Below are 18,087 nucleotides of genomic sequence, written 5' to 3'. Positions count from 1 at the left end.
GTTTCTATTGCTATGAAGAAACACCATGACCACAGCAACTCTTATAAAGGAAAATATGTAACTGGGATAACTCACTTACAGTTCAGGGGTTCGTTCCATTATCATCCTGGTGGGGAGCATTGCAGGGAGGAACGTGGTATTATGCAGGCAGACATGGTACTGGCTACATCTTGATCAGAAGACAACAGGAAGTGGACTGTGACACTGAGTGAAGCTTAAGCAAGAGACCTCAAAGCCTGCCCCACAGTTGACACTTCCTTCAACAAGGCCACGCCTCCAATAGTGCCACTCCCTATAAACTTATGGGGGGCAGTGACATTCAGACTACCACAGTGCTCAGGAAATATGCCTGAAGGGCAGGACTGCCCACATGACTGGCAAAGGTAGCAGGGAGCTCTCTCCTGAGCAGAAGGGATAGCCTATCAGAGTAGACACTCCTCTTAAGGTGCAGTTAGCCTTGGTGGAAGCTCTCACAGGTGTGAGAGACCTAGCAGAGATGGACTACCAGTCAGGGCCACAGTCCGGAGGAGGGGGACAAGGTTAGACTCTGGGGCCATCAGTCCGGATTTCTATGAGCAGACATTGCCAGCAGTTTGCCTGTCCCTGTAAGGACTCCAGAAGCGTTCCCAGTCGAATGTTCAGACTGGAGCCTGGCCCACAGTCCTGGCTTCTTGAGGCCGAGCAAGTTTTGTATGGCCATCACCCTCTGCCAGCCAGCTGTCTGAAAGAACCTGGTCTGTGATTCCCAAGCTGCCTTGTGAATATCCCACAGGCGCCAATGAGGTGCAATGGGGCAGTTCCCAGGGAAGGGCCACTCTCAGAGTGAGCCTGCAGAACTCTCGAGTGGATGGGCAGTGACCACCGCCACCACCACCATCTGGCGTGGGTAGACAGAGGCCTGAGGAGGTGGAGTCTAGTGAAGCTTGGGTTTTAGGGTTCCTGGGTTCTTTGCTCAGTCAGCATCACAGCTGGTTCCCAGCTTCATTTGCCAGGCTGTTGAAGGGGAACTGATCAGTTCCTTAGTGATAGATTTTAACTGGTTATTACTGAGTGTCATAGTGTAGTGGCATTTCAATTGTATTTTAATAAAGCTTGCTGGGGATAGGGACAGTAAAACAGGCAGTAGTAACGCACACCTTTAATCCCAGCAGCCACACTAGTTGCCATAGAAACTGGGTGGTGCATGCCTTTAATCCCAGCTGGGGAGAGGATTATGAAACGGGGCGGGGGGGGGGAGACAGCTCTTAGACACAGTCTCATTCTGAGATTCCTGGAGGTGGGATCACCATTTCAGAGTGAGGTCGACATAAGAACCAGTGGCTGACTGTTTGCTTTTTGGATCTTCCGCACAACTTGTGGTAGTTGGTTCTTTTCTCCCACTGTATCAGTTCTGAGGATTGAACTCAGAACGTCAGGCTTCACTTTTCTGTGCTCAGTCTCCTAACCAGCCCCAAGTGTCCTCTTCCAAGTGCTCCAAGTGAGAAACTCTGAATGAGACCCTCGCTGCCGGTCACCATCCATTTCTTCACTAGGCAAACATTTACCAAGTACTTACTGTGGGTCAGGCCCTGAGGACACCGCAAGGATGAAGATGAAGTCTTGTCTTCAGAATATGATCCTGTGGAAGGATGGTGGGGATGGGGGACCAGGAACAGGTAACAAGTTAATGTGACCGGACTATACAGAAAGCAAGGCAAGGGACGCTTCTCCCTGCTCTTCCCGATAGCCCCTAATTCCGTCAACTACAGTGCTGCTGTCTCCACTTGCACAGCTAGTGTGCCAGGTGATGTCATCTCTTCTCTGCAGAGGAAATGGAAGCAGGCGACTTGTCCACGTGGTGGAGGGGTCTGAGCACAGCAGCCACTGTCCTGGGGACCTGATGAGCCTGAGGCTGACTGTCAGTCACTGGGTCAGCCCAACACTTGCCTCTGCCTGAGGGTGTCTCGGTGACATCATGGATGCAATGAGCCTGAAATAGAACTTCTTCGAGGTGACACCACCACCTGCTATAGCAGCTATCTGCTGAACAGGCTCTACCAGGCACTGGATTTGTTCCACACCGTCACTTGTGATGCGAGATGTCACTGTGCCAACTTAACACAGTGGTTGGGGCTGGGAAGTGGCTCAGTGGATAAAGCACTATGTAAGCATCACGAGTCTGGGTCCCCAGCACCCACATACATTCTGGATGGGTATGGCAGCCCTCCTGAAATGGGAGGTTCCCAAGGACAAGCTGACTGGTTAGAGTAGCAAATTAGGAGCTCTGGGTCAAGTAATAAGCCCTGATCTAGTGAATAAAGCAGAGAGCAATCCAGGATATCTAGTGTCAACCTCTGACCTCTACATGACCGCACACACATGCATACACACCCACACAGATGAGAATACACACACACAAACACACACAAACTTGCACAGAAAGAACATAACTGTTAACAGGCCAGCAGGAACATGGGCATTTCCTCAGGCCTCACTGGGGAAAGCAGGACCAGTAGTCTAACGTTGGAAGACAAGGCCAATGTCGGGAGCCACTGTGACCAGCATCCCCAAAGGCTGGACTGGGACACCAACCTGGACTGGGACACCAACCAGAATTGGGCCCCTGAGACCTCTTGACATGGAATGACTGCTGCTCCTTGTTCCTAGGCCACTACAGCACAGGGGATTAAGGACCAGCGGGGCAGAGGCCAAGGCCGTGGCCTCGTGAGGTTCACCCTGAGCTAAGGGAGTTAAATGTATTCAGGCTTCTGCTGTTCTTCCATGGTATGTGGTGGGGCTGGCAGGCAAGAGCAGAAGCCATGCCTGTCACTACTGTTTTTAGTTAGCTGACTGTCCCTCATCATCTCTACCAACACAAGATGCTCAGGGGGAGCCGGGCGGTGGTGGCGCACGCCTTTAATCCCAGCACTTGGGAGGCAGAGGCAGGCGGATCTCTGTGAGTTCAAGACCAGCCTGGTCTACAAGAGCTAATTCCAGGACAGGCTCCAAAACCACAGAGAAACCCTGTCTCGAAAAACCAAAAAAAAAAAAAAAAAATGCTCAGGGGACACCAAGAGACCCAGGATGGTTACCTGCTGTGTGGATGCAGTTACCACTATGCCCTGACCCCAGTTCTAAGGAAGAGCTTGGGAAAAGAGCAAGGCTGAAGGCACTGAGGGTCCCAATTTGCTCGCTCTACCTTTGGTCAGATGCCCCAAACCCTTCCTCCTTCCAGCTGCTGGCATCTGCCATGATGAGTCAGGTAACCATTGGGGACAGCGTACCTGCGCAGCTCTGGGTTCTCTGGACAAGACCTTTCTCCTGGCTTCAGCCTCTTCAATTTTGAATGAACTACTTCCTCCCTCAGCCTCTAGTGTGGAAGTCAGTCTCCCTCAATTCATACTTTGATCATTAGCGCCTGGGGACAGGACAGGCTCTGCGTTCTGCTGGTGTTCTCCACTCTTCCCAGCCACCACAGGAAAAGACGTACTTTTATCGTGCTGTTTTCAGTGGGGAACTGGTCTCAGGTAGAAATCAGCACACCGCATTTCTACAAACAACTCCTCCATCCAGTTGCTCTTTTTCTCCAGCACCTAGCCGGATGTCAGTACTTGAGGGTCTAACCAAGCCTGACAACTGAGTTCAGGCCCTAGGACTTACACATGGTGTAAGTTGCTGACTTCCACACATGCATGGTTGCATGGGCCTAGAGACACAATCACAGCCAAAAATAAACAAATGTAATAAAAGCATATTATTATAGTAATAATTATGGTCATGTCAGGCAGGTATGAGAAGCCAAGCACCCAAGAAGTCTGGCATGGCAGAGACGAAAGGTACAGACAGCCGTCAGCCAGGCTGCCCGGCCATCCTACTCACGAGCTCATGCGCACTGCGGGTGTTCTAGAAACGCTGCTTTGCATCATGCACGTGCTCATGTCTGATGCTCTGGAAGAAGCCCCCTCATCTGGTCTCAAAGCTGACAGGCAGCCCTTCGTGCCTAACTCCCCATTGCCCAGGTAACTTCCGGAGGGACAGGGTGTTCAGGCACTGGCAGAAGTGGGAACTCAGTGGGCCTTTGGGAAGCCATTGCTCAACTTTCTTGTATGCAAACATTTTACCATCTTAGACATGAGTGTGTGTGGATTTTGGTATCTGAAGGTCGTCTTGAAGTTCCAAAGGACGAGTGTGAATCAAAACTTGAGAGTTTCTGTAAAACAAAAGACATCCCTGGCAGGCTGGACAGCCCCCAAACCTCTGACTACATCTTTATAGATGAGCATAGTGGACATGACCAAGAGGCAAGATTCTCCAGGGATCAAGGTATCACAAGGGTCCTTCCAAGAAGGAGACAAGAAGGCAAAAAGAGGAGATGAATGAGAAAACAGAAGCAGGGGAGAAAAGGTATCGGTGCAGTGGCACCATGAGCCTGAGGACAACAGCATCAGAACGCTGGGAGAGAAGACTCAGTGGGTAAATAAAGGTGCTGTGCCAAACCCACAGTAGTATTCCTAAGCAAAACAAACAAAACCTATGAAAACAGAAATGGGAAAGGCATTTGCAATATATTCAACCAAGAGTATTCTAAATATGAAGTACTTTCTAATCTAGTAATTTTAATAAACAGAGTTGCTATGTGCCAGGCACTGATATCAATTTACTTGGTCCTCATAACTCTTAAGTAAATATTATTAATATCATTTTACATCTGAAGAAACCGAGGCACTAAAGTTCAACTAACTTTACGCTCAACAGATGATATTAAAGTTTGCAGTTCAAATGGACATTAATTCAGGTCTCCCAGAGCAGAACTGGAGTGGGAAATGTGAGTCTCGCTGGCAGCCACTGGTGAAGGGGCAAGTGTGGGAGCAGGCCTGGTGCCTGGGGACAGAGGGAAGGAAGAAGACCAGAGCTCCAGACAGCACTGCAGTCAGGGCCCCTGGGGACCAGCTGTCAGGCTAGGGACACTGCAGGAAGTCAGGGTGCTCAGCCACAGGCTGTCAGCTGCGGGTGGCAGTCTTGCCAGCAACACCTGTGTAAACTGAAGATATTTTAAAATGTACAATTTGGGGGTGGGTTATCTTATTTATTTTTAATAATGTATTTATTTGTATTTTATGTGCATTGGTATTTTGCCTACATATATATCTGTGTGAGGGTGTTGGATCCCCTGGAACAGGAGTTAAAGACAGTTATTAGTCATCATGTGGGTGCTGGGAATTGAACCAGGATCCTCTGGAAAGAACCACCCCTCCAGCTCCATATTTGTTTATTTTTAAATAGGGGCTAAGTAGTCGAGGTTGACCTTGAACTCTCGATCCTCCTGCTCCAGTTTCCTCAGTCTCATTTTATTTTTATTATTTTTTAAATTATCTTACATGTATAGATATTCCTGCACTGCTTGAGTTCCTGCCCTGTATTCTGATCAAATATGTCACAAAACAGTCTGCTAAACTAGATTCACAGTTAATTCTAGCATCCAAAAATGCTGATGGAGTATCCACTCAGGGCACAACACTACACCATTCAGAAGATATGGCCACTGGGTTTTTGTATGGGCTATAAGAATTATTATGCAGGTTATTGCTACAGAGTCATAAAGAGCAGAAGATGTGAATGAGAAAAAGGTCATGTTCGCTTTCTCTCCATTAATTCTGGGAAGAAAACTTAAAAGCCAAAAACTAAAAGAGTAGTATTTGATTGTACTTTCACAAATCCAGAAAACAATTTTATCATCCAACAAATAGCTTAGAGACACATGCAATAAAAAGATGAGAAAAATAAGCCAGGCGGTGATGGCACACACCTTTAATGCCAACACTCGGGAGGCAGAGGTAGGCAGATCTCTCGGATCCCTGTGAGTTCGAGACCAGCCTGGTCTACAAGAGCTAGTTCCAGGACAGGCACCAAAGCTACAGAGAAACCCTGCCTTGAAAAGAAAAAAAAAAAAAAAAAGATAAAAATATCCAATAAAAACCTTCACTTTCAGTACCTTACTTCAGATTAAATGAATACTGCATTCCCTAGTCAAGAAATCCATACAAATCAGGTGTGGTGGCCTTTAGTCCCAACTCTGGGAAGCAGAGGCAAGTGGATCTCTGTGAGTTCCAGGACAACCAGAGCTAGTGAGCTAGTGAGACCCTAGCTAAAGAAAGAAGGAAAGGGGGCTGGAGAGATGGCTCAGAGGTTAAGAGCATTGCCTGCTTTTCCAAAGGTCCTGAGTTCAATTCCCAGCAACCACATGGTGGCTCACAACCATCTGTAATGGGGTTTGGTGCCACTTCTGGCCTGCAGGCATAGGCACAGGCACACACACACAGAATATTATATACTTAATAAATAAATATTTTAAAAAAAGAAGGAAAGGAAAAGAAACATACAAAAGATATTCAAAGCTTCAACAAAAACAGTATATTTTATTTACTGACCTCTAGAACAGACTAAAATTCTCATAACTAATAAAAATTTCAAATTAAAATGTTACTCAACATGACAAACTTTTACAAAAAATACATTAGTGCAGTATCTTTGCTTGAGCAGGTAACATGGGACGTTATATTTAGGTGGTGAAATCAGATAACAAGTACAAGAACATGAAACAGTAGACTCCTGGCTTATTAGAAACCCAACAGTTCTGAGAGGCATGCTATGCTCCATACTTTAGTTCATCCGAATAACCCTTAACCCCTCTGAGACGATGTGTGGAATCACATCATGGACATTCTGCAGAGGAGATTGCAGCCCATCACAGAGACCATCGTTCCGCTTGTGCACTCAGATAACTGAAAGCCAGTCTCGGAGGCACTCACCGCTCAGCAAGCTGCTGCCATAAATCCCTTCTATTCAAACACAGTGTGAACCCAGCAAGAGAGGAAAGGCAGGCTCAAAATTCATAAACCAGACCATGCTCACTGCAGAGCAGCAACCCCAGCTGCCAAGTTTATTATAAACAGCATAAATGTTATGCTCCAAAAGAAACATGCCAAATAGCAAAAGGTTACATTTTATTTCCTCTTAAATACAATCTAGAAAGAACTTTTCTTGTTAATTCATCAACAAATTACTGATATGAATTTACCAGAAAAATAATTAAATATTTTCCCAACATCAAATGATCTGCAAAAGCTGCTAAGGTATTTCTTATTCAGTTTCCAAAAATAAAGGCTTCTAACTGAGGGCCCTGACATTCCCACTCTAAAGCAAACCTCAGAACACGAGCTGGTCTCTCAGTTCTCAACAGCTCAGTTACATAAATATTTTCTTCCCAACACTTTCTCAGTTTCAAAAGCTATTTACTTCCCAAGAACATACAAACAGTCTTCTTTTCAAACCATTCATTCTGTTTCCATGGCGACATTGCGGGATTCCTTGGCCACCATAAGTCGCATTAGTTGACTGTGGAATTTCTCAATCTTCTTTACATCTTGAGCTTGGTCTGTTCTATACACCAAACACTGTCAGAAAATTTAAAAACACAAAAACTAAGCAAAGCTGGATACTAGTAATTAGGGACGCAGGTAAGTGGTCAAATATCTGGGAGTCTTATCTGCCCTTATTTTCCTCTGTTCTCTCTGGAGTCATACTAAACATCCAACAATTGCTTTCCCTCCGTTATTTTATTTATTGGTTTTTCAAGACAGGGTTTCTCTGTAGCTCTGGAGCCTGTCCTGGAACTAGCTCTTGAAGAACAGGCTGGCCTTGAACTCACAGAGATCCGCCTGCCTCTGCCTCCAGAGTGCTGGGATTAAAGGCGTGCGCCACCACCGCCTGGCTCCCTTAGTCACTGCTGCTGATGAAATGTAAAGAAACTCCTTCTAGAAACATCTCAAAAATGACAAGTTAAATCCTGCTGTCTATAAGTTCCAGTGGTTCCAGCTCCCCTCTTCTGGCCTCCTAAGGTACCAGGCATGCACACAGGCATACACGCAGCAAAACACCCACACACCAAGAATAAATGAATAAAGTTGAAGATCATTCTCAGCTACACAGTAAGTTCAGGCCAGCATGGGCTACAAGACCTGTACTATTAAGCTGGACTTATACATTTCCTACTTGAGAGAATAGTATCTTATTCAATGCAGAAAAAACCTCAGAGGGGACCTGAGGGTGGCAGGTAAAGGTTTTTTTTTTAAAGAGAGTTAACATTCAAGTTTGTACTTTTAAAAGTCATTCTGGCAGGGCTGGAGATATGCTCAGTAGTAGTGCATATGTAGTATGTAGATGACCCTTGAAAAATGGGAGGGAAGTTGTGTGTGTGTGTGTGTTTGTGTATGTGTGTGTGTGTGGAAGATCACTGGCAGTGCACAGGATGAACTAAAAGCACAGGTACCATTGCGAGACAATCCTAATAAACCAGGCAAGTAGCATGGTCCTAATCTGAAGGGAGCATCAGTGAAGATGGACAGCTGGGGACAACAGGAAGAAGCAGGAAAGCCTTGAGTCAGCAAGTGCAGACGTCTAGCCAAGTGCAGAAACAGCATGTTCAGGGATCAAAATGCCACTTCTTCAAATAAACCAACAGTAGGCATAACAATAAAAGAAAAGAAGGGACCAAATACTATGCCCAGGTTTCTGGCCAGGTGGTTGACAGCATTCCTAGCCACAGAGGAGGAGCCAGATGAAGAGTAAGAAGCTCCATGCTGGAAGGCTAACTCGGAAGGATGAATTAAGTAATGTTACTTGACTTCAGAGTTAGTCAGATCCTCAGAAGAAAAATAGGAGTCAAATGCACAAATCTGTAAGCAGACACAAATACAGAAAGTACTAGACTGTAGGAATCGAATGGACTATTCTAGAAGTGATACAAAAAGATAATCAAGGCCAGAATACTGGTAAAACACAGTATTTACGGGGAAACATCTAATAATCAGCAAAGACAGGAGCACAGAAAAGCAAGGCCAACATAAAGCTACAAGGGCTAAAACTTCCCATAGAGAATGGTCTTCATACTGCAAGTGGCAGAGATCAAATGAACATGAACTAATGAGAGCACTGGGCTAGATCTCATCGCAGCACGGTGGCGCTCACATTAGGAGCAGACTGGTGGAGGGCACGAAGGGCAAGACACAGAGGGAAGGAAGAAGGGATGGAGAAACAGGAACAAGCCCCTGGTGTGGCTTCAAATACATTATTTATGGAGCCAGGCATGGTGCCTTTGATCCTAGCATCCTGTGGAGTTCAAGGCCAGCCTGGTCGACATAGCAAGTTCTAGGACAGCCAGAGCTACATAGAAAGACCCTGTCTCTTAACAAGACAAAACGACAGCCTACAGAATGGGAAAAGATCTTCACTAACCCCATATCAGACAGAGGTCTGATCTCCAAAATATACAAAGAACTCAAGAAACTGGTCACCAAAAGAACAAATAATCCAATAAAAAAAAATGGAGTCCAGACCTAAACAGAGAACTCTCAACAGAGGAATCTAAAATGGCTAAAAGACACTTAAGGAAATGTTCAACATCCTTAGTCATCAGAGAAATGCAAATCAAAAAACTCTGCGATTCCATCTTACACCTGTAAGAATGGCCAAGATCAAAAACACTAATGACAACTTATGTTGGAGAGGTTGTGGGGAAAAGGGAACACTTCTGCATTGCTGGTGGGAAAGCAAGCTGGTACAACCCCTCTGGATGTCAGTGTGGCGATTTCTCAGAAAATTAGAAAACAACCTTCCTTTTGGGTATATATCCAAAGGATGCTCAATAGTGCCACAAGGACATGTGTTCAACTATGTTCTTAGCAGCGTTGTTTGTCATAGCCAGAACCTAAAAAAATCTAAATGCCCCTCGACTGAAGAATGGATAAGGAAAATGTGGTACATTTACACAATGGAGTACTACACAGCAGAAAAAAATGACATCTTGAATTCTGCAGGAAAATGGATGGAGCTAGAAAACATTAATTTGAGTGAGGTAACCCAGATACAGAAAGACAATTATCACATGTACTCACTCAGGTGGTTTTTAAACATAAAGCAAAGAAAACCAGCCTTCAAACCACAATCCCAGAGAACTTAGACAACAATGAGGACACTAAGAGAGACTCACATCGATCTAATCTAAATGGGAAGTAGAAAGTAGGAAAAGACAAGATTTCCTGAGTAAACTGGGAGCATGGGGACCTTGGGGGAGGTTTGAAGGGGGCAGGGGAGAGGTAGGGAGGGGCGCAGAGAAAAATGTAGAGCTCAATAAAAATCAACTAAAAAAAACCTGTCTCAAACAACAACAAACTATATATATATATATATATATATATATATATATATAATTTACTATTTATGATTTGTTTCTCACCATGAGAAAGGAAACTTGCTCAATTTTAGTCTCTATGTTTTTCTGGCTTAAGGCCTGAAGGAAGCAACTGTTAGCCACTGCTGGCACATTGCCTTCATGAAGCAAGTTCAGTTACTTCCTGAATCTAAAAGAACAGCTTTAACCAGGTGGTGGTGGCACATGTCTTTAGTCCCAGCACTTGAAGGCAGAGGCAGGCAAATCTTGGTGAGTTCGAAGCCAGCCTGGTCTACAAACCAAGTTTCAGAACAGCCCAGGCTACAGAGAAACCCTGTCTCGAAAACCAAAAGAAGAATGAAGTTCTTCGCTATGGAATGCATGCACAATAAGTACCCTAGATAGGTCATCTGCATGAACTCTAAATAAACAACTTCAAACAAACAAACTCAGAACCCCCAAAACAAATAAAAATGTATACTTACAACTAAATCATCTGTTACTTTGATACACAAATTCCCATCAACGTGCCTGTATTTGAGAACCACGCGTACCTGCAATAAAATTACTTACTTAAAAAGAGCAAAATAGATGGCACTATGCATACACAATTTCATCAATCGTGCAAAAGCTCTTTAGAGTGAATGCCCCAGACACCCAAGAAAGCGCTTCCACTGTAGCCTCTTCACTGACATGAGGTAAAGGGAAAAGCCAGCCGTTAGTTCCATTACATCTGTTCTACTTATGCTTTAGATGTGTGCACATGGTACATATGTGCACACGTACGCAGAGCTGTGTGCTCTATTCACTCTGTTTTTTAAAGACTTTTTATTTTATGTGTTTAGACACTTTCCCTGCATGTATGTCTGTGCACCACAATGAGTGCCTAGTACCAGCAGAGGCCAAAAGAAGGTGCTGGGGCCCCTGGAACTGTAGTTAGAGATGGTTGTGAGCTGCGATCTGAAAACCAAACCTCAGCCCTCTGCAAGAGCCATCTCCCCAGTCCTGTCCATTTTCATTCTTGAGAGGGTCTCTCAATGAACCTGAAGCTCACTGACTGCCTAGGCTGGTGGCCAGTGAATCTGCTGTCACCCTTCTACTCTCTAGCCACTCAGGGCTAGAGTCATAGATGCACACCATGCCCAGACTGTGCAGGGGCTGAGTACAACATTGGGCTCCCATGCTCACACAGCCTTTTCCTCACAGAGCTGTCTCTCCAGCCCTATTTAAAAAAGCAAAAATCAACCTTTTGTTTTTAAAGTTGGGTATTGTATTTTTAATTTGAAGAAATGTACTAAAATTCCCAATACACACATCAGGGAATGTCTGTGAGGTGGCTTGGCACTCTTGTTAGTAAAACAGATGAAAAGGAAGGGGGTGGTAAGAAGCAGGAATGGCTGAAGTCCAACTCCATCCCTCAGGAAACCGAGCCAAGGGCAGTCCGATGCACCTTCCACCTGTGCACCTCCCCCGAGAAGGCAGGTCAGACTCCTCAGCACATGCCATCTTTATCACAAGCACGAGGGAGGCTCTGTTACCTTGAGGGGATCCACCTGGAAGGTGCCCATGGCTTCCCAAAGCCCGGATCACTCACAACAGTGAGCACTGTGTCACGAGACACTTCCCATTGCTCGCAATTCTAGACTTCAGTAGCCACGACGTAATCTGGATATTAGCACACCGCTATAACAGCAGCCCAAACTTCAGCTTCTGTGAGCGTTTCTTTCTCTCGGTGATGAATGCAAACACAGCGACCGAGGCAGAGTCAGCATTTCGCTATCAGTAACTCCCGTTTAGGTAACTTTAAAACCAAAACACTAAGGATCGTCAGCCCTTTCCTGAGCCGAGCCAATTCCAAAAGCCCACAAATTTAAAGTGGTTTCAGCATGGCAACCTGTAGCTCGTCCGACTGCACCGTGCCCTGCTGGGGTCTTAAGAGTTACACCTCTAAGAGGTTTGTCTGGGTGACAACAGAGGAGGAACTCACCCAGAATATAAAATAGCTACCTATGTTTACAGTACCTAACCTACTCACTGAACTATTACATTTTTAAAATTTAGTTTGTAGGAACAAAGAGAAACCAATTTTATTTGAAAGATAAACTAAGCAAGACAACAATGTGGGATTTTGACTGTTGACTAAAAACACTCATTGTCTTCATGGAGAGTTATGGGGCTAATGGTACCATAAGATGGGTATCCATTGTCAGCTGGGTCACAGAGACAAAAACTCAAGGTTCCACTCCAAGACTCTGAGTTCTACAAACCAAAATAATCTGACACAAGACAGAATGAATTAAAGTTCTAGAAAGAAAGATACTGGTAAAAAATACTAAAGGAAAAAGGAGATTATACTGGGAAAGGGGCAAAAGCCACTTTTCTTAGGAAGTGGCTTTGAAAAATACATGTTTTCCTATAAAGAAGGTTAGGAGCTGGAGAGATGGCTCAGTGGTTAAGAGCACTGGTGGCTCTTCCAGAGGTCCTGAGTTCAATTCTCAGCAACCATGCAGTGGCTCACACCTATTCGTAATGAGTTCTGGTGCCTTCTAGCCTGCAGGCATACATGCAGGCAGAACACTCTATAACATAATAAATAAATCATTTTTAAAACGTTGGCGAAAGCAGCATTCTAAATAAAGATCTAATTCATTCTTTGGCTTCAGCAAGTCTAGAAATGAGTGGGTGAGAATTCAATAATCAATGAAGAACAATTTGGGGGAAGTTTTGTGATGTGGGAGTGTCATATATCAATCTGTTCATTTCATTGGTTAAGTAATAAAGAAACTGCTTGGCCCTCATAGGTTAAAACATAGGTGGGTGGAGTAAACAGAACAGAATGCTGGGAGGAAGAGGAAGTGAGCTCAGACTCGACAGCTCTGCTCTCTGGAGCAGACGCCATGCTCCCCTCTCGCCGGCAGACGCAATAAAGCTCTGACCCAGGATGGACGTAGGCTAGAATCTTCCCGGTAAGCACACCTTGGGGTGCTACACACATGAATAGAAATGGGCCAAGCAGTGTTTAAAAGAATACAATGCATATGTTGTTATTTCGGGTATAAAGCTAACCATGTGGGAGCCGGGCAGGACGAAAAGCAGGCCCGCAGCTCATACTACAGTTTTGGTCTTCGTTGTTTGGGTTTTTTGTTTGTTTGTTTGGTTGGTTTTGGTTTTTTTGGTTTTTCGAGACAGGGTTTCTCTGTGGCTTTGGAGCCTGTCCTGGAACTTGTAGACCAGGCTGGCCTCGAACTCACAGAGATCTGCCTGTCTCTGCCTCCCAAGTGCTGGGATTAAAGGCGTGCACCACCACCGTCCGGCGTGTTTGTTTGTTTTTTTAGACAAGGTTTCTTTGTGTAGTTTTGGCTGTCCTGGAACTCTGTAGACCAGGCTGACCTCAAACTCCCAGAGATCCGCCTGCCTCTGCCTTCCAAGTGCTGGGATTAAAGGAGTGCACCACCACTGCCAGGCGAAGAACTGGTTTTAAGCAGAGGACACTTCGGTGTCTTTATTTTCAGACAGCAGGGACAGGAATGTAAAGGACTAGAAGGAAGACAGGCCCAACTAACGGTCTCTTTTTCAGTCCACCAGCAACAGCACTTCCTTTTAAGCCATGAGGATCAGTGTGATAAAGGGTGAGGAGATATGTATGGGCTCCGTGGTAAATGCGCCGGGGAGAGAAGGCACAATCTTAGCAAACATTCCTGAGACCAGACAAGCTGTCTTCTTTAGCCCTACACAGATCAGATGGGCTGGGGTTCAGAGTCACAGTTTGGACTTAAGTTCAAGCTCTTAGAGCAAATCATCTTGGAACTTGAGAATGCGGTTCATGCTCTACATCCCTCCCCAGTCAGGGGGAAAAAGTGAAAAACTAACAGAAGGTATTAAGGAAGCAGAAGTGCGTAGGCCAGCAGACTGTGCCACCTGGTAGAAATGTAAGGTTCTTCCTCTCCTGTCTATTCTAGACATGTTTTGATCACCACAATTCTGTCACTTCTATTTTCGTTTTCCCTACAGCTACCACCACATTCTTAGAAGTACTGTTCTTCTGTGTGCTTGTATATCCTTTACCATTCCTTTACTAAATTAAAAAATTTATCCTGTTGTCAAAATATCAGGCCCTCTGGACAAAATCTTGTTACACCTTCCAGCATGTTGCTCAACTGAAGAAATGGCAAACAAGTTGCCAGCACCAATGTATTTTATAATTTTTACTTATTATTTGTGTGCGCGCGCGTGTGCGTGTGTATGATGTGTAGTTAGACAAGTTTGGGGAGTCGGTTCTTTCTTTCCATCTTTATGAGTTCCGCATGCTGAGCCTCTCCCCAGCCCCGATATATAGCTCGTGTTATATAAACATTAGGTACTCTCACGCCTTTGAAGGAAGGCACCAAAATAAGTGACGGACAGGAAAGAGAAGGTGCAGGGGCGGAGCACCAGCCTTAGCGACACGTAAACCAACCAAAGCCACAGCGGAAGTTAGGAGTTCCTCGGGTGCAGGCCACTGCAAAGTCCACTGCTGTAGAAATGGCTCTGTCCTGTGGACACTGTCGTAGCCTCACTGGGTCCCGAGTCAGGCGGGAGGAGATGGAAGGACACAGAAAGCGCAGTGAGAACGAGGACAGACGCTGCTTCCTGCCTGTGCTAAAGCCGTGCCACAGGCGCAGGAGACCCCCGCCCCGGCTAGCGACTCACCTTCATGGGGTCGGCGAGGTAGAGCTTCTCGGCCGCGCGGCTGAACTCCTCCCAGGTCTGGAACTGAGGCATCGCGGCTTCGGGCAGCGAGAGACGAGGACACTGAGGAAATAGCAGGGCAGGATCCCCGGCTATCCACCTCCCTCCGCAACCGCCCACGGCGCTGAGCTCCGGCGTACAAAGATGGAGGCCCGCTAGCGCCCACGCCATTGGTCAGCCTCGGCCGCGCCGGCCCAATGGGCAGGAGGCATCCTGCGAGGGGCGGGGCCTCCGCTTGGAGACGTCGGGAGCGAGGAGAGGCCGGCGGCTGCCACATCGCCGCCTGCAGGCCTGGAGGGGTGGTGCCTGTGCCCCTGCCTTCTTTCCCGACTGTGATTGATGCTAAAAGTCAGGCTCCTGCTTCACAAGGAGCAGCTCTGTGACCCGGCACCCAAGTTACAGTCGTGGTGATGACAAGGCCCATCTGTCACACTTACAGCCCAGTCAAGAAGTTGGGGAGACAACAGGAATGCAAACAAAAACTTTCCGTAGTAGATCTTTGTATTAGTTAAATGGAGCAAGAAAGAGCGAGGCTCACAGAGGTAATAAAAGCTGAGCAGGTGAGCAGGGAAGGGCGAAACACCTCAAGCACATTTTAGATCCGCAGCTTACTTAATGTGAACAGTGTTTAGGGAATGGAGGAAGAGAAGAAGCAAGGAGCGAAGGAAGCCACCTCGTGGCATCTGCTAGGAAGGAAATTTGAGCCTGGGTTCAACAGTGAACAGCACCGACTGCTAGTCCGGAGGACCTGAGTTCAATTTCTAGCAGCCACATGGCAGCTCATAACTGTCGGCAATTCCAGTTCCAGAGAATCCAACACCCTTTTCTGGCTTCCACAGGCACCAGGCACACAGGTGCTACACAAATACAAACGTAGGCAAAACACCCATAAATAAATTCTAAAAAAAGGAAGAAAGAAAATTGACCCGTTTATTCCAGGCAATGCATGACACAAGATAGTTTTTACAATAAACTTTATTGGGGTATATTTTATGTGTGGTAAACATTGATTTTAACAATATACAATCATGAATTTTGAAGGAAGACATACACACACATTACACACCCACGGAGTATATCCCTCTATACCTAATGTCATAATAAATTTATGGGACATTTTTCATCTCCAGAAATCTCCTTCATGCTTTCTTATATTCATTCCCTCTATCCTCACTCCTGGCCCCACAAATATACTTTCTTTTACTATAAGTTGCTTTTCCTTCTCCGTTGGACAGCTTTAAGCAGTGTTCTGGTTTTTTTTTTTTGTTGTTTTTACAGTGCTGGGGGTTGCTCATGCTAGACAAGGTCCCTACCACTCAGTTATAACCCCAATTTTCTCTCTCCCCCATCTTACCTTCCCTCTTGCCTATATTTTTCTTTATTTTTTCTTTCTAGTCTTTATTTTTTATTATTGTTCATTCATTCATTTGTTTGTTTGAAACAGAATATATCTCTCTGTTGCCCAGACTGGAATGATTCTCTGCCTCGACCTCTTGAGTAGCTGGGACTGTGCCACCAAGACTAGACAGACCTTTACGTCATGAGTTTGAGGGAAGTCTAGGCTATTTAGTGATCCCAAGGTCAAACTGAGCTACTTATCAAGACCCTGTCGATAAATAAATAGCAAATAAATAAGAATGGCGATGATCCTAGCAAGAGACCATCATGGCATCCAAGCTAAATACGTTATGGGTGGGGGGGGTGGCGGCATGGAACTTCAAGGAAATCTGAAGTCAATCTAATGGGGTGGGGACATTTGCTCAAATTTCAGGGTTTTACATTTCAGGTTCCCAGAAAGGCTGGATTGTTAGTTGCATCATCTATACAAAGGTTAAAGTCACAGATGAATAAGAAGGGGATTAGATGTTGAAGAAGGCTCTAAGTTAGGGGCCCACATCCTTAGAACAAGGGACATATATGTTGGGCAGTGGAAGCCATAGAAGAAGAAGAAGAAGAAGAAGAAGAAGAAGAAGAAGAAGAAGAAGAAGAAGAAGAAGAAGAAGAAGAAGAAGAAGAAGAAGAAGAAGAAAGAGAGACAGTCCAGCAAATGATCCTTAAGGAAGAGGAGGATTTTTTTATATATATTTTTAGTAGTATATATAATAATGAGTTTCATTATGATATCTTTATGCATGTATATATTTTAATCATATTCACCCCCTAATGCCCCAGATCTCTTAGATTTGTCCCAGCATTAATTCCCCTGATTTTATTAAACCCTCTTTTACATATACATGTAAGTGAAAGGGCATAGTGTAGTATTGCGTGTTTAATCCAAACTTTGGAGTCCTCGTGATGCACAGGTGCTTATTTCTCCATGGCAGAATCAACAAAACCAAGCTTCTGAGCTTACTATAAAATGTTGCTGCCAGTGGTGGTCACCTAGTATACAAACCACTGTTTGTGAGAGAGTTTCTAGATGAGGTAATCAAGGGGGGAAGAGTGAATGGTTCCATTCCATGGGCTGGGGTCCTAGACTGTCAGTGAAGGAGAAAGTGAGCTGATCACCCATATTTATCTCTCTGCTTCCTGACCTGAAGTAGTGTGGCCAGCAGCCTCACATTTCTGTACCCCACACTGAGCCCAAATAAGCTTTTCCTTCTGAGGCAGCTTTTGTTAGTCATTTATCACAACCCCAAGGACTGTCTCTAACATTCCCGTGAGGAACAGTCAACCTTCCTGCGGTACTAGCCTAGATCCAAGAGCTTCCCCCACCTCCTTGAGCTCCCTGGTTATAAACAGTAGCAGTTTGATGGAAACAAGGCAGACTTTCAATGCGCAATAGTGAACTTCGTGGAAGGCAGAGAATCTGCATCATTCTGAGGAGTTCCACATCCGTCCCAAGAGCAGAACCTTCTGGCTGGGGGCAAGAATGAGACATACTTACCCAGAGGCAGCCCGTGATTTCTTTGTGACCCACAGCCACACAGCCAGCTGGAGAGAAAAGGGCCTCCTTGGTGCCTGTAATACCTTGGATAAACACGCTCCTGGGATTTTGGTCCCTTCTAGAAGCCACCTGGCTTCTAACTCAAATGGTCATTACACACCACAAGGTCCACCAAAAATACCACTCTGGCATCTCTCATGGACACAACCAAGCAGATCAATAGTTTCCATGCCAGGTCTCCTACATTTCCAACCCCTCTCTTCCA

General features: G+C 45.5%; 1 protein-coding gene across 1 annotated transcript; it reads right to left on the bottom strand.

Annotated features, from left to right (window-relative positions):
- Window positions 1-6,367: 6,367 nt before the first annotated feature.
- On the bottom strand, window positions 6,368-15,084 carry Srp9 (signal recognition particle 9). Its single transcript, XM_057770988.1, has 3 exons — window positions 14,897-15,084; window positions 10,693-10,761; window positions 6,368-7,433 (listed from the first exon to the last, which is right to left on the bottom strand). The coding sequence occupies exons 1-3, from the start codon at window positions 14,966-14,968 to the stop codon at window positions 7,314-7,316; spliced, it is 261 nt and encodes an 86-aa protein (XP_057626971.1). The 5' UTR covers window positions 14,969-15,084; the 3' UTR covers window positions 6,368-7,313.
- Window positions 15,085-18,087: the final 3,003 nt, after the last annotated feature.

Source organism: Chionomys nivalis, chromosome 5 (genome assembly GCF_950005125.1).
Source record: "Chionomys nivalis chromosome 5, mChiNiv1.1, whole genome shotgun sequence".
Lineage (NCBI taxonomy): Eukaryota > Metazoa > Chordata > Mammalia > Rodentia > Cricetidae > Chionomys > Chionomys nivalis.
Note: the sequence above shows the minus strand (reverse complement) of the source record. Positions and strands in the feature narration are given on the sequence as shown.

Excerpts from the sequence above, each read along its gene's own strand:
- Srp9 (XM_057770988.1), bottom strand. The coding sequence starts at position 14,968 with ATGCCTCAGTTCCAGACCTGGGAGGAGTTCAGCCGCGCGGCCGAGAAG. Across the intron at positions 10,762-14,896 it reads ACCTCGCCGACCCCATGAAG|GTACGCGTGGTTCTCAAATA; the intron begins GTGAGTCGCTAG and ends ATTTTATTGCAG. Across the intron at positions 7,434-10,692 it reads AAGTAACAGATGATTTAGTT|TGTTTGGTGTATAGAACAGA; the intron begins GTAAGTATACAT and ends ATTTTCTGACAG.